The sequence below is a fragment of the Podarcis cretensis genome, assembly GCF_951804945.1.
Source record: "Podarcis cretensis genome assembly, chromosome: 15".
NCBI classification, from domain to species: domain Eukaryota; kingdom Metazoa; phylum Chordata; class Lepidosauria; order Squamata; family Lacertidae; genus Podarcis; species Podarcis cretensis.
Window position 1 is genome coordinate 25,235,086 of NC_137185.1, and position 13,561 is coordinate 25,248,646.

Sequence of the window (13,561 nt, forward strand, 5' to 3'; positions counted from 1 at the left end):
CTTCCTGGCTGCAATACGGCCACTTGTTTTAAACTGTTTTTAATGTTGTATTTTAAATTGATGTGGCCTGCCCCTGGGACCTTACGGTGAAGAGTAGGAAAAATATATATATTAATGGGTGGTGTTCAACAAACTTGTTATGCCAGCGCAAGGATTTATATTTGCACAGTGAAACCTTCCTCCCCCTGTACAGTCCCTAGATCTGTTCTGGGGTTTTCCCCAACTCTCCAGAGCAGATGGTGGGAGGGCACTGGAAGATGAGAGCAGGGGGAAGTTCCATTACATGAGCTGGAATGCTTGCATTAACAGAATGATCATATAGCGCTACATTTGATACCATGTAATAATGAATCACGACGCTAAGCATGACAACAAAACCCATCTCCAAGTCTTCATGCAGCTCCACGTCATTCATCAGTTGTGACAGCCACCCCACCCTGGCCACTGACTTAAGGATTTGAGCTCTTGAACTGCCACCTGTCTCAAATCTGACCCAATCACGTGCACCTCCAGGACAGATTACAGCAAACATCATGTCTACCAAAAGACCTGGTAGTATTGTTGTTCTTTAATTATTATTTTTTTGTAACACAAACCTTGCGGGCCAGGAGCAGGAACCCCAATGTGGGGGAAGGACCTCAGGGCAAGAATTAGCACCCTGTTTTGTTCTGCTCTGCCTCTCTGTGCTGTGGGAGCCACTGCAACACACTGCTTCCTGCACTGCTCAGGTAACATGAAAGCCTGCAGCTTTCTACATTACCTAAGTGGCTCCCATGCTACAAAGATAATGCAAGCGGAGGTCATGCCAATGACAAAAAAGGCAGTAAGCAACTAACTGTGGAATAGCAGCTGGGAATAACAGGGTCTCAAAATCTCACACTCCAGAGCAAACAGATAACAGTGCTGGAACTCTCTTGCAACAGTTAAATGCAGAACAGTCTGGAAGGGACGGAGACTGCATCAGGTATTCCTGTCTATGCTGGGCAAATAGGATAACAGAAAGCATCTCAAAAGGCAGGGGTACCAACAGGTGAGAGGCAAGAGGCATACAAAAGAACCACAGAGTCCGAATGTGGGGCTCACAGTAAGGAACAAGGCTGGCCAGGATGCAGCCAAAGGAAAAGTAAACACTTCTGGCAGGGGCACTGGTAACCGTCAAGGCAAGGAGCATGAGTTGGCGTCTTGGAAAACCCACTGCTTTGACTCAGCCCTGATATTTTGCATTCCCAGGATGGTCTCCACAGCACAGGGTACACCAGAGGCAGCAGCCGTCCTCGCCTTCCTAAGTAACTGACAGGTGAACCAGCCCCTGCCCTCTGTCCTGACCATCTCAGAAGCTGGCTTCCTTCTTCCTTTTGCCAGACCACCCACCAGATCCCCATGGCAGGAGAAAAGAGGAAGCATCTGTTGGGTCTGGAGCCTAGGGAGTACTGCTTGAAGGGTGGGGAGAAACAAACAGTCCCCTTCTCCCTGTAGCATCATCTGGTTCTCACGATGTGCATTAGAGGAGCACAAGGTGCCAAAGCAGAGCATTCATGACTCCAGGCCACCTACTGGGATTGGTGGAAAGCACCTGATAATCCATCCAGGAGCCTCACACAATCTGGATGCCCAGTTCCTCAGCTGTCTTCTGAAGCCTGTCCATGACGTTCTCCTCCAGGTCCGTGGCAAACCCACTAGGCGCAGCTGCCCGGCTCTGAGAGGGTGCATTGGCCATGACGTAGTATACAGTCTCGCTCTCCCCACGCTCGTTGGTCCTGTTCACAACGCGAATGATGGGGCTGGATGGCGCACTTGGTTCTTGGTCTGGAGACGCATCAGCCTCTGGCTGAGCAGGCCCCTGAGGGGGCGTGGCAGCTTGCAAGTCCACGTCAGCATCTTCCTCCATTGACGGTTCCAATATGATGCCCTGCAGGCTGCCCTCAGCCCCCGCCAGGACCACACACTGGGCTGTGTCATCCAGGACCTCACCCTGCTTCTCCCGGTCCTTCAGCAGCTGCTCTGTCAGTTCTACGCTTTCATAACGCACCAGCTGCAGCCTCATGTAGCCGTCCTCGTGTTCCTTGTACCTGGGGGAGGAGTGTTGTGGGTTGGTGGGGAGGAGGAATAAGCGAGGTGTAAGCCATTATGGAACGCTGCATTCTAAGCTGTTTGTGCACAGCATCTACTAGGGCTGAAATCACAACCAAACCATGTGGAGATGGCTGATATAAGAGACGGCCAATTTCTAAAGATCCAAGGGACACGCTGGAAAGGTGTCATGCCACCTATGGGGCAAATTCACATGATAATTCTTTATACGGAAATCTCACCTCAAGGTGAGACAATGCTTTAAGGGCATAATAATCCCAGAGAAAAATATTCCATCCCACCTGGCTATTAAAGTAATGGGAAATGAGTCAAAGTTCTGTAAAAGGCAGAATATGAATGTTTTTGCAATGCAAAGGCTAATTGGTGAGTTTTGCAATGCCAACTGCCCCATCTAGTGGCTCTTGCAAAGAGCACAAGAACTGGTGATTTTATAGAGACTGCTTCAGCCTGTTTTTGCAGATCACAAGCCACTGTACTGTGGCAACCACTGCCATTGTCGTTTGTGGCCTTGGATCCAACTGGATGGCAACAAGCGTAGCCTTAGGGATGTGAATTGAGGAGGAGCAATCCTGCTCTCCAATTAGTCTCCTTGCTTGTTCTGTGCAGTCTGAAGAAAAAGGCCAGCAAGGCCATGTAGGTTGGGGGAGGGAGAGAGGTTGGAAGCAAAATAAAGGTATAAACACCCACACCCAGCTTTGTTTGCCTTTTTTGGGGGGGGGGGCACATGATTTAAGAGGGGACTGGCTAGAGCTCCTTGAAGGCTGGCAGCTCTGATTAACTTTCCCCCAGAATGCCATTGGGTACAAGATGGCAGCCAACAGCCCACTGCAGTAGCAAGCTGATTTCCCCCCTCAAAATCTTGCAAATCCCGCCCCCCAAATCACTCAAGCTCTCATTGCCTGCAAATGAGGGCCACAAAAAAGAGGAGGGAAGGATGAAATCCCATCCCTAAGCCTACATACCTGAAGCGAGGATGACCCGAAGGCCACTTGAATTGGTGTTTTTTCCTGAGGTGCACAGTAAGGTTGTTCCCACGAGTGAAGCACTTGTCACAGACGTGGCACTTGTAGCGGGGCTCCGAGTCACCCTGAGCGGGTGCGGAAAAAAAGAAAACAAAGGTATGCATCTTTTGGTTTGCTGGAAAGTTCCTATACACCATCTGCATCGAGCGTGCTTTCTGGTCAGTACAGCAGTGGCGAGGCACAAATATCTTCTACCAGCGCATCATTCAAGAGCACACGGTTTAAGTCCTGGATGAGAAATTCAGCATGCTGCAAACCTCAGCTTTCATTGTTGCTTTAAAAAGCAAGTTTCTAGATTAGGGTAGACAGCATGGTGCCCTCCAGATGTTGTTGAGCGATTACTCTCATCATTCCTGACCACTGGCCATGCTGGATGGGAATGATGAGAGCTGTAGTTCAACAACATCCTGCGGGCTTCACATTGGCTAACCCTCTACCCAAAAAGTCAGGCTGGTAAAATCTTTAAATAAGGGACTGAGCTGAATTTCCAGTACTGAAGGGGGAGAATCCCAGTTATTCTTCACCCCACCCCATGGCTGCAGTATTTTCAGGGAGATAATAACACAAAATTAGCTGGTGCAAATATTATTATTATTATTTATTAAATTTGTATACTGCCCTATACATGCTGGTCTCAGGGTGCTTCACAGGATAAAATCAGAATATAAAGCCTCAAAATAAAAACAAAAACAGCCCAATAACCCTTCCCCAACACATTTTAAAAGGGCATAGGATGTCAATCGACCAAAGGCCTAGTTAAAGAGGAATGTTTTTAGGTGTATAAGGTGTATAATGAAGGTGCCATATATCCATATGCCCTTTTGCTGGAAAACTGAATTTCACTTTAGCTCTAGCCATTGGCATTGTCAAATCTCCACCATATCCTTCATGAACGCTGCAAAGATTTTTATTGTCCCCTGGGCCTTGATGCTCTTTTGAAAATCGAAGAGTAAACAGCCCCAGGCTCTGTGACTCCATCTCACCTCATGAACCTTCTTGTAGTGCAGCTTGATGGAGCAGAGGGACCGGGCGCTGAAGTTGCAGGACTCGAACTCGCAGCGGTAGGCCGGCTCTTTGCTGTGTGTATCCAAGTGCTTCCGTAGATCAATGAGATTCTTACAGCTGGAAGGAATAGGCAAAAGGAAGGATCTCAACCTCTGGCACACTAGGACCGCAGCTGACAGTCTGCAGAGGCTCCAAGCTAGAAGGTGCACATGTTGTACCTGCGCTGCTAGTGAAAACAGCTCTACTATTTTCAAGTGCAGGAGAGTTCCCAGGAAGAATGGCTTGGTTTTGCAAGAGTGAAAAATGTCAAGCAGTGACTCAATAAAAGCATGCACCAAGGCTGAGTTTTCCTGCTACTTTTGGACCCAAGTACTAGAGGGACTTCCTTCCACCAAACAACCCCCTGCTCCACATTCTATGATTCTCCTCAGAAGCCACCCTCTGTTCACCCTGCTACCTGCGGATTGTGACCAGGAAGAGGGTCTTCTCAGTTGTGGTATCCCATTTATGGAATGCCCTCCCCAGGGAAGCTCATCCAGTGTCAATTCTGATGTCAATCAAGCATCAAACAAGGAAGCTTCTATTTACCCAGGCACTCCAACATTTAACATGTGCTAGTTTTCAGAAGGCTTTTCCTGCTGAACATTTTTTGTTTTGACCGCTGCTGACCTGCCAGCTTTATGCTTGTAGTGACAGACATATATTTGTTTTTACCCCTTTAATGTATGCAGCCCTGAGTTTTATACTGAAGGGTGGCATAGAAATTTTAAAAATGAAAATAAATAAATACATTTCCCCCAGAGGACAGGACAATAGTGGCCTGACAGATCAATCCTTGAATCCACAGATATTTGAATATCATTTGAATTAAGTATGGTGGCTTCTTTTATTAAAGTTAACAACCCCTATGTTGGGAAGGTGGGTAGATTAGGAATTTTAGGCCACAATAGCAATAATACAATTCAGGGCCAAACAATGGGACACAGTTGTCTGTGTGTTTCCATCCCACTTACGCAATAGCTATTTTTTGTCACAACTCAGGCCTCTGTAATTCCCAAAATCTTAAAACAGTGAAAAAGAGCCAGTTGCAAAAAATGCTGCTTCCTTCCTTAATGTCCAGCCTCCCTCTCTACCTTGCTCTGTGATTCTGTGCCCACCCTCCCCCTGCTTCCCTCTCCCTGGACCAGCCTCAGTTTACCTGTGGTCACAATAATTGCACTTGAAGGGCCGCTCCTCGCTGTGCCTGAAGCGGATGTGGTTGCGCAGGGAGGAGGGCAGAGGGCAGGTCATGTCACACAGAGGGCACTTGTAGTGGTTAACTGCCGAAGAGGAAGAAGAGGAGAGGTTAGCACACGGAGGGGAGGAGGGATGGAGGAGGGAAAAGAAGGAGAAGCTCCTGCCACCACCTACCATGATTCCTCATATGATCACGCAACAACCTCTCTGTGGCGAACCTCTTGGAGCAGTGGGAGCACTGGAATCGCTGCTCTGTAAAGAGGAGGGAGCAGGTGAAGATGAATCAGATAGGGAACAGAGAGGGGCAAGACTCAGGTGGAGAGTGTTTCTCCCTCTTGGCACCTGTTGGCAGCAACCAGCCCCCTCTAACTGCAAAACCCACAGAGGGTATCCTGCCACGGACCCTCGGAACATCCTCCCATGTGCAGTTCATGAAGTGGAAACAGTAGCAAGCTTCAAATGCTTCTTGAAGACCCATCTATCTATGCAGTCTCCCCGTCTCACAAGATTCATCACACTGCTTTGTTCTACTGATGCAGACTTCCTATTCACTGGAATTTGTTTTAACTTTGCTTATAAATGCTGTGATATGGATTTATTTTTTTTAAAGAAATGATCTCATTGTGCTTTATGTAAACCACTTAGGGATCTCACACAGTAAGAAGAATAGTTCTTTATCAAGACGGTGGAACCTAGGAATTGACAAGTTATCAAAAATGGTATATGGATATTGTAAATAAACCATCCAAGTCAGGCATCATGGAACTGCCCTGTCCGTGGGCATGTCTAACAATTTCTGTTGCTTCTGGAAAGACATCTCAGGATTTCCAGCATCAGCTTAATTGTTTCTTTAAAAGGACTGTTTTTAGACCTCATTGTGATGCCTGTCAGAGGACATTTTCACAAGGGGCACAACTAATGCACAAAACGTGTAAATGTAGCTGACCTGTTATGTGGAGTGATGAAAAGTCTTTTTTTTTTTTTTTGTCCAAATGATTCCATATATGAGACTATTTAAACTCATATATTGTGGACAATCTTTTTTTCTAGCTCTGGTAACTAGAAGAAGCTTTAAAGTTCCTAAAATACCACCATCAAGTGTCACTTTTGCCAGAAAGAAACTGTGTCTAGGCCCTCTGCCTGCTCAGATACTCACGTTCTAAAGCTGTCTGCCGGCGGATGTGGTCAAAGAACTTGGTGTTGTTGGAGAACATTCCGCCGCAGGTGGGACATGCCACCACCTTCTCCTGTGTGTGGCTGCGCAGGTGTTCACGCAACTTACACCGGCCTTTGAAGGCGCAGTCACAATCTAGACCCGGGAGGAAAAATGATTAGAATCGTATTTGTTCTGAGCAGGTCTAAGGATGCTAGTTAGGCACGATCCATTATGAAATCATCCAGAGGTGACCTCTGGGTTGTCTCCTGTGTTACAGAGGCCTGACTGACCTCATCTGGAAGTTGGGCATTTAGTGTTGCCCACTCCATGCTGAGGAACAGTCTTCCAGCAGAGATTCCACAGGCACCCCCCCCCCCCTTTGGCTTTCTGGTGTCTCTTGAAAACTTATTTATGCCAAGAGCTTAATGATTATGTTTATTGTTTTTCAATAGTGTGTTTTATTACTGCACGCTGCCCTGAGATTTTACCATATTGCAGTATAAACAAATAAACAACAAACACACTCAGCAGAACTGTGAAAAAAGATTTTCTAAATCCCACAGTATTTTAGATATTTTGTTCTGGCTCAAAGCAACAGGAAAACCTGGAGTTACCAAGATGCTCTGAATGCCACTGTGTAGATCCACTTCACCTCAAACCCCAAAGACTCTCATGCAAGGTGAACTCCTACCTTTCCAGCCACAGAAGAACATGTGGTTCTCCTTCCCAATTGCCTTGTACTCTGTGCAGAAACTGTGATCTTCCACATGCCTGTAGAACCACTCAGGGTTTTCAAACCCTCTCTGATGAGAAGACAGGGAAAGGAAGATAATTTCCTAATGAGCTGCAAGTCGGGCAGCGGAGAAATAGTCACATCTTGTAAGCCATACAGAGAATAAGTGGCAGACCAGCTTATCAAAATTAAAAACCAATAGGATTTATATACATGTCAATCTCAATTTCAATCCCCAGACGTTTTTGGCCTACAACTCCCATGATCCCTAGATAGCAGGACCAGTGGTCAGGGATGATGGGAATTGTAGTCTCAAAACATCTGGAGGGCCGAGTTTGAGGAAGCCTGTTCTAGAACTTTAGGTGTGTTTACTCAGTAGTGAGAAGAATTTGTACAAATTGATAGTTTTGTTTTAGAAAAAGAAAAGTGCAGTTTAGTTACAGTTCATTAACAAACTCCATTGCCTTCCTCATTGAATCTGGCTGTTCTCCAGCTTCATACACTGAACAGTCCACCCCCACCACCCTGATGCTTCCCCTGGAAATACTTCAACACCCATCCTGTCTCTCACCTCACAGTACTCCCAGAGGCAGAGGAAGTTCTCTTGGATCTCGGGGATAATGTTGCGACTCTGGAAGTCCAGCTGACAGGGGGTTAGGTCCGACTGGCTCTGTAAGGCGTGTAGTCCCCACTGCTTTAGCTTGGTGTGGTAACAATGGAAGTAAACATGGCGGGCCAGCTCTGTAGGGCTCTCGGGAGAACAGAATCCACACTCCTGCCAAAGGCAGGAGTATTTTTCTAAAATGCAAGAATACAGGAATTCATACTTGCAGGTAGATGAGGGCCTGCAGGTCCAAGGAACTAGTATGCATGGAACCAGAAGACCTTTCAAAGGCAGTTCTCCTCCATAAGTATGGGAATGACAAGCTTTTTTCATAAAGCAAACAACAAAGAGTCTTGCTCACAGTGTATCTGATCTGTGGCAAGTGCTAGTTTTAGAGTCTTCCCTTCCCTTCTCTTTTGGGAAATACCACCCTAACTTATGTGTAGGGCTGCTAACACTACTTCATTTTTTTTTTTAAATGTGAAAGTCTATGTTTCCCAGATTTCATCAAGCTGTGTTCCCTACTTTCTAAGCCTATTGGAATGCCCACATTTTCACTAGTCACATTGAAACTATACTGTGTGTTATCTGCTTGTTTCTTGCACTCCTGATCTGCCGCTCCATGCTACTTAAATTCTACACACAGAAAACTGAGGGCACAGCAGAGAAGGGCTTGCAAATTCACTTCATACAACCCTAGTGTGATCTTGACCACACTTTTGCATATCCCAAGCATTAAGTCTTTACAGCTGTTGTTTTCCCACTACTAGTGTCCACCACCAAACCTGGATACTGCTCTTCAGTTTATCAAACCACTGAGGATCCCACCCCCATTCAATAAAATCAAGCAAGTCAATGCAATTGTTATGGCAGGGCTGGGGAAAGAGATCTGTCTTGTGGGGGACCACAGAAGTAGCAGTTTTCAGAGAGTAACACTGTAACTTACACTAAAGACTAATTCAGGGTCAGTCTCATTTTATACTGCACCCCTTACCGAGAGAATCCACTTCATCATCCTCATCTTTGTCATGGAGATGCTGCTGCAAGTGCTTTGACACATGTTCACAGAACTCCTCCATCTTTGAGGCCACAAAGCTACAAATGTCCCACTCACACTGCAGGACCAAGGCTTGCTTGTGGCTCACCTTCCCAGGAGGCATGTTAAGAGCACTAGAGAAAGACAAAGAAGAGATTCTCTAGAGAAATACAATCTCTCTTAGATTCAGAGATAGAGACTGACAGCCTTCCTCTCATTCTCTACCACAAAACAAATTACCTCAACAAAAGCATATATATACAGTATATATTTGTGTGTGTGTGTGTGTGTGTGTGTGTGTATCAGATAGATAGGAGTATCATCTTCTCCCATGTGCCTCCCTTAGCTTAACATTATTTAGTGGAATTTTACTGGAAGGCTTTTGACTTTTTGTTTTTAGAAAAGTATCCAGCTTCCACAATTAGAAGAACCTTGGCTTTCTTATATTTCCTCGCCTGCAAAACACACACACACACACTGCATTACACTACAATTATATTTGAACTTCTAAATGTGAACTTTTACAGGTTTTGCAGTAACCGTTTTGAGGCTGTGACTGCTATATAGAATCTCAAACTGAAGCCATTTTTAAAATTAAGATTTTCCATTTTTTAATCTGATAGTTGAATTAACTGTGTAAGGTTTAAACACCGGACAGAACAGAAATCCACACTTGGCAATTTACAGTTCAAGTGCTTTTTACATTATTGCAATTCGATGCACAGTTACTTGAGAGTAAGTTCCACTGAACTCAACAGTACTCACTTTCACATAGATATGCATATGATTACACTGCAAAAAAGGGGTTCGTCTAAAATGGGATAGTAAGCGAGAATGCAATGAACTATTTTCTAATTTAAGGTATCTATACACTGTTTTGTAGTTTAGCTTCACATAAAAAAATAAATCAGCCTGTAGAAATAAAAGTGATAAAATAATACAGAAATCTCTACATTGCGCTTTTTAAGTACTTCAGATACATTACAGTACCTTGGTCACCCTTGGAACCACCCTTTAAAAGGGGTAGATTTTGTTATCTGACCCACTCTGCCAATGGGCAAGGATGGCTCAGGTGTGGGGAACCTTTGGCCCTCCAGATGTTGCTGAACTACAATGCCCAACAGCGTGAGCAAGGAATGATGGGAGTTCAACATCTGGAAGGCAAAGGTTCCCCACACCTGCAGGAAAGCAGATTGCCAGAGGCTAGCTTGAAAAACTGGACCACAAACCTTTCAACTTCCCCAGTCATTTTACTTATTATTTTTAGACCACACATAAAGCCCTGACAGTCCTAAGTTTTTCGTTTAGAGTTCCTGGCAGGGAAGCTGCAGCCTCTCCCAAAGCGAAAGGACAGTTGCTGGAGCGATAGATAAGAGATATATTTTGTTTTTCGGCTAGAGAAGTGGAAGTTGGTTATGTTTCATGGCGCTGCCCCTTACCTTCCTCAGATCAAGCTGTCCCCAAAGAAGGCCAAGGCAATCTCTCGATATACTGAATCTTATCTCCCCTCCTTCAATTCGGAAGCCACCCCCACGAACGTCCCATTCTCCCCCCTCCCAGGCTACTCCACCCTGCCCGATTTTCTAGGGCTCTGAGCAAGACAAGGCAAGGGGCTTCCCAGTCCCTCCCCACTCAGGAGCCCAACTGCCGAAGAAGCAAAAGCTCAGGGAACGAAAAAGACCTTCGGGCCTTGAACCCAGGGCTTAGAGGCCGGCACTAGGCCCCGTTTCCATAGTTACCGTCAGTTTTCCGCCCTTCCAACTTCCAGCGCTCGGTCGCCTTCCCCTCCCACCCCCGCCACCTGTGCGCCGACGAACGGCCCGGATGAACCCTCTCGGCCAATGAGACCGCTAGGAGCAGCTGAGGCAGCCAATGGCGTCGCATGAAAGGCGGGCCCCAGCCGGGCTGTCAAAACATAAAGTGGGTATCGGGCTGCGGAGTCCGGCTGGGAACAAGCGGTTCCAATGTTTTGGTTCCGGGTGGTTTGAAAGCCTCGCGGGTTTTTAAAAGGGGACATTTGTATGGAGAAAAACATAAACAAATAAAAGGATAGAAAAAGACGCTGTGCGCGCGTGTGTAGTAACTAGTACTTAGACGTTGTTTCCAGTTATTATGGATTGGAACTAAGACTTCACCCTTCAGCACGATCTTGTGGGTGCTTTTATTTTTCTATGTAGTTGTGTGTTAGCCTGCTCATCAATAAACAGCCTCTTGTTTGGGGCTTCCAAAATGATTAAACTTGCCTTGTATTAAATAAGCACTGTACTATAAACGCCCAGAACCATCTCATGCCCCCACCCACAATGTAAACTTCTGGTGAAACACTCCCTTGGAGCCTCTCCCAGGGGATCTTGGGAATTGTAGGGAGCCTTCATAAAAGTTAGGGTCTGGCAGACTGCCACTCTAATTTGAGCCCTGCATATGAATTCAGTTAGCTTCTTAGCAAGACAATGCGCTGAACTGGGTGATCGCTAAGATCCCTTTCTACAATTCTGTATTCCATGGTTTCCACCAGCTGTACCAGACATTATACTGCTCCTGTTCAAAAGGAATAGAGTGTGCCTATGGCAATCTATGCCAGCATGGTGATCTCCCCATATTTTGGTTGGGCTGCCATATGCTCAACAATATCGGTGGTTTGCTTAAAAAACAAACAAACTCAACAACTGTTATGTACTGAGTTGAATAAGATCCAAAATGCAGCAGTCTGATTGGTCCTAGAACAATAGGATTCAGAATGCAGCAGGAGCCACCCAATCCAGCTCCAGGTGGAAGTGAATCCGCAACCTGATTGGCCTACAGGAGAATCCCGGCATTAGCCAATCATGTGGGGCCCATTGTGTAAATAATGTATATAAAGCAGACATTCTGGGGGAAATTCCATTCCTCCTCACCACTATGAGCTGAATAAAGAGCATGAAATCCACTCTTGACTCTGAGTATATTTCAACAACTTTCGGGGTGTCCTGGTTTTTACTTTTTGAAATATGGCAACCCTATTTTTGGGTTGGGGCTGATGGAAGTTGTAGCCCAAAACATCTGGAGATCACCAGGTTGGTGAAGCCTGGCTTTTGGAACAGGGTGGCCCTGGCTAAAAATATGGCATAACCTTCTGTTCATGTCACTCCTCCGGTGGGGTGTTTAGTACCCTTTTATGGTTTGCCTCGGGTAAAAATGTATTGTGCCGTCCCTGTGTGAAACATTATATGGTACATCACTTTGAATGTTGTGTATAGTTTTGGTTACTGCATTTTAAAAAGGGTATTGGTAGGGCTGTAAAGGTGCAGAAATGTGCATGCAAAATGGAGTCATTTCCCTTTGGGGAACAGCAGTCACGAAATTAAAAGATGCCTGCTTCTTGGGAGAAAAGCAATGACAAACCTAGACAGCATCTTAAAAAGCAGAGACATCACCTTGCCAACAAAGTTCCGTATAGTTAAAGCTATGGTTTTCCCAGTAGTGATGTATGGAGAAGGCTGATCGCTGAAGAATTGATGCTTTTGAATTATGGTGTTGGAGGAGACTCTTGAGAGCAAGAAGATCAAACCTCTCCATTCTTAAGGAAACCAGCCCTGAGTGCTCACTGGAAGGACAGATCCTGAAGCTGAGGCTCCAATACTTTGGCCACCTCATGAGAAGAGAAGACTCCCTGGAAAAGACCCTAATGTTGGGAAAGATGGAGGGCACAAGGAGAAGGGGACGACAGAGGACGAGATGGTTGGACAGTGTTGTTGAAGCTACCAGCATGAGTTTGACCAAACTGTGGGAGGCAGTGGAAGACAGAAATGCCTGGCATGCTCTGGTCCATGGGGTCACGAAGAGTCGGACACGACTAAACGACTAAACTACAACAAAAAATAATGTTTGGCACTTTTTAGTTTAGAAAAATGTCAAGTATGTGGGGGACATTATTCAGGTTTATAAAACAATGCATGATGAGCAGAAAGTGGACAGAGATATTTTTTCTTCTCTCATAATGTTAGTACCCAATGGGGTCACCCAATGAAGCTGAATGGTGGGACACTCAAGACAGCGCCAAAGTGGGGCAACAGATGCCAGGGACATCAACAGAAGGTGAACATTGTAAGATTCAGGATGGACAGAAGGGAGTCTTTGTTCACACAGCAGCACAAAGTTAAACTATGGAATTTGCTTCTGCAAGTTGCAGTGATGGCCACAAACTTGGATGGCTTTACAGAAGTTGAGACAATTTTGTGTAGGATAAGTCTGTCCCTGGCAACTAGCCACAATGACTATGTTTTGCCTCCACTGTTGGAGTCAGCATGCCTCTGAACACCAGTTGCTGGGAATTCCAAGAGGTATCTTGTTGGCCATGGTGGAAAACTGGATGGGTAGGTTTTTGTCTGATCCACCCAGGCTTAATCCAGGGATTAAGAACAGTCAAGAGTTAGGCAATCGATCTAAGAACAGGAGGTGGGAACAAGAATTAACCAACTGGGCATGGAGATACACAGCCAAATAGACCTATCCCATAATCAGTCATTACTGTGAAATATTTATACCTAGCCAGGATAATCAAGGGCAAATCAGTACCGAATGGTGGCAGCAAGCAGTGGAGGAAGATGGAACAAAGGTTATGTACACAGCATTATATTTAAAGCACACTTCTTCCCCTAAAGAATCCTGGGTGTTTTCCCCTCATGGAGCTACAATTTCA

The 13,561-nt window shown here is 45.7% G+C and overlaps 1 protein-coding gene across 3 annotated transcripts; it reads right to left on the bottom strand.

Annotated features, from left to right (window-relative positions):
- Positions 1-553: 553 nt before the first annotated feature.
- Positions 554-10,720, bottom strand: HINFP (histone H4 transcription factor). Of its 3 annotated transcripts, none has more exons than XM_079954772.1 (10): positions 10,623-10,720; positions 8,842-9,017; positions 7,815-8,041; positions 7,202-7,313; positions 6,511-6,663; positions 5,529-5,606; positions 5,317-5,437; positions 4,097-4,235; positions 3,054-3,178; positions 554-2,069 (listed from the first exon to the last, which is right to left on the bottom strand). In XM_079954772.1, exons 2-10 carry the CDS (start codon positions 9,005-9,007, stop codon positions 1,595-1,597), a joined length of 1,596 nt encoding a protein of 531 aa, XP_079810898.1. In that variant the 5' UTR covers positions 9,008-9,017; positions 10,623-10,720; the 3' UTR covers positions 554-1,594. The 3 variants fall into 3 exon arrangements, with proteins under 3 accessions (XP_079810898.1, XP_079810899.1, XP_079810897.1); XM_079954773.1 differs by having other exon boundaries at positions 10,565-10,656; XM_079954771.1 differs by lacking the exon at positions 10,623-10,720 and adding an exon at positions 10,323-10,614.
- Between the last annotated feature and the right edge of the window lie 2,841 nt (positions 10,721-13,561).

What these genes read in the sequence shown, in the direction of transcription:
- HINFP (XM_079954772.1), bottom strand. Translation starts at nt 9,007, where the DNA reads ATGCCTCCTGGGAAGGTGAGCCACAAGCAAGCCTTGGTCCTGCAGTGT. An exon ending in TGCAATTATTGTGACCACAG is followed by an intron (nt 4,236 to 5,316) that starts GTAAACTGAGGC and finishes TATTCCTTCCAG; the next exon opens with CTGTAAGAATCTCATTGATC. An exon ending in TCGGGTCATCCTCGCTTCAG is followed by an intron (nt 2,070 to 3,053) that starts GTATGTAGGCTT and finishes CTCCTCCCCCAG; the next exon opens with GTACAAGGAACACGAGGACG.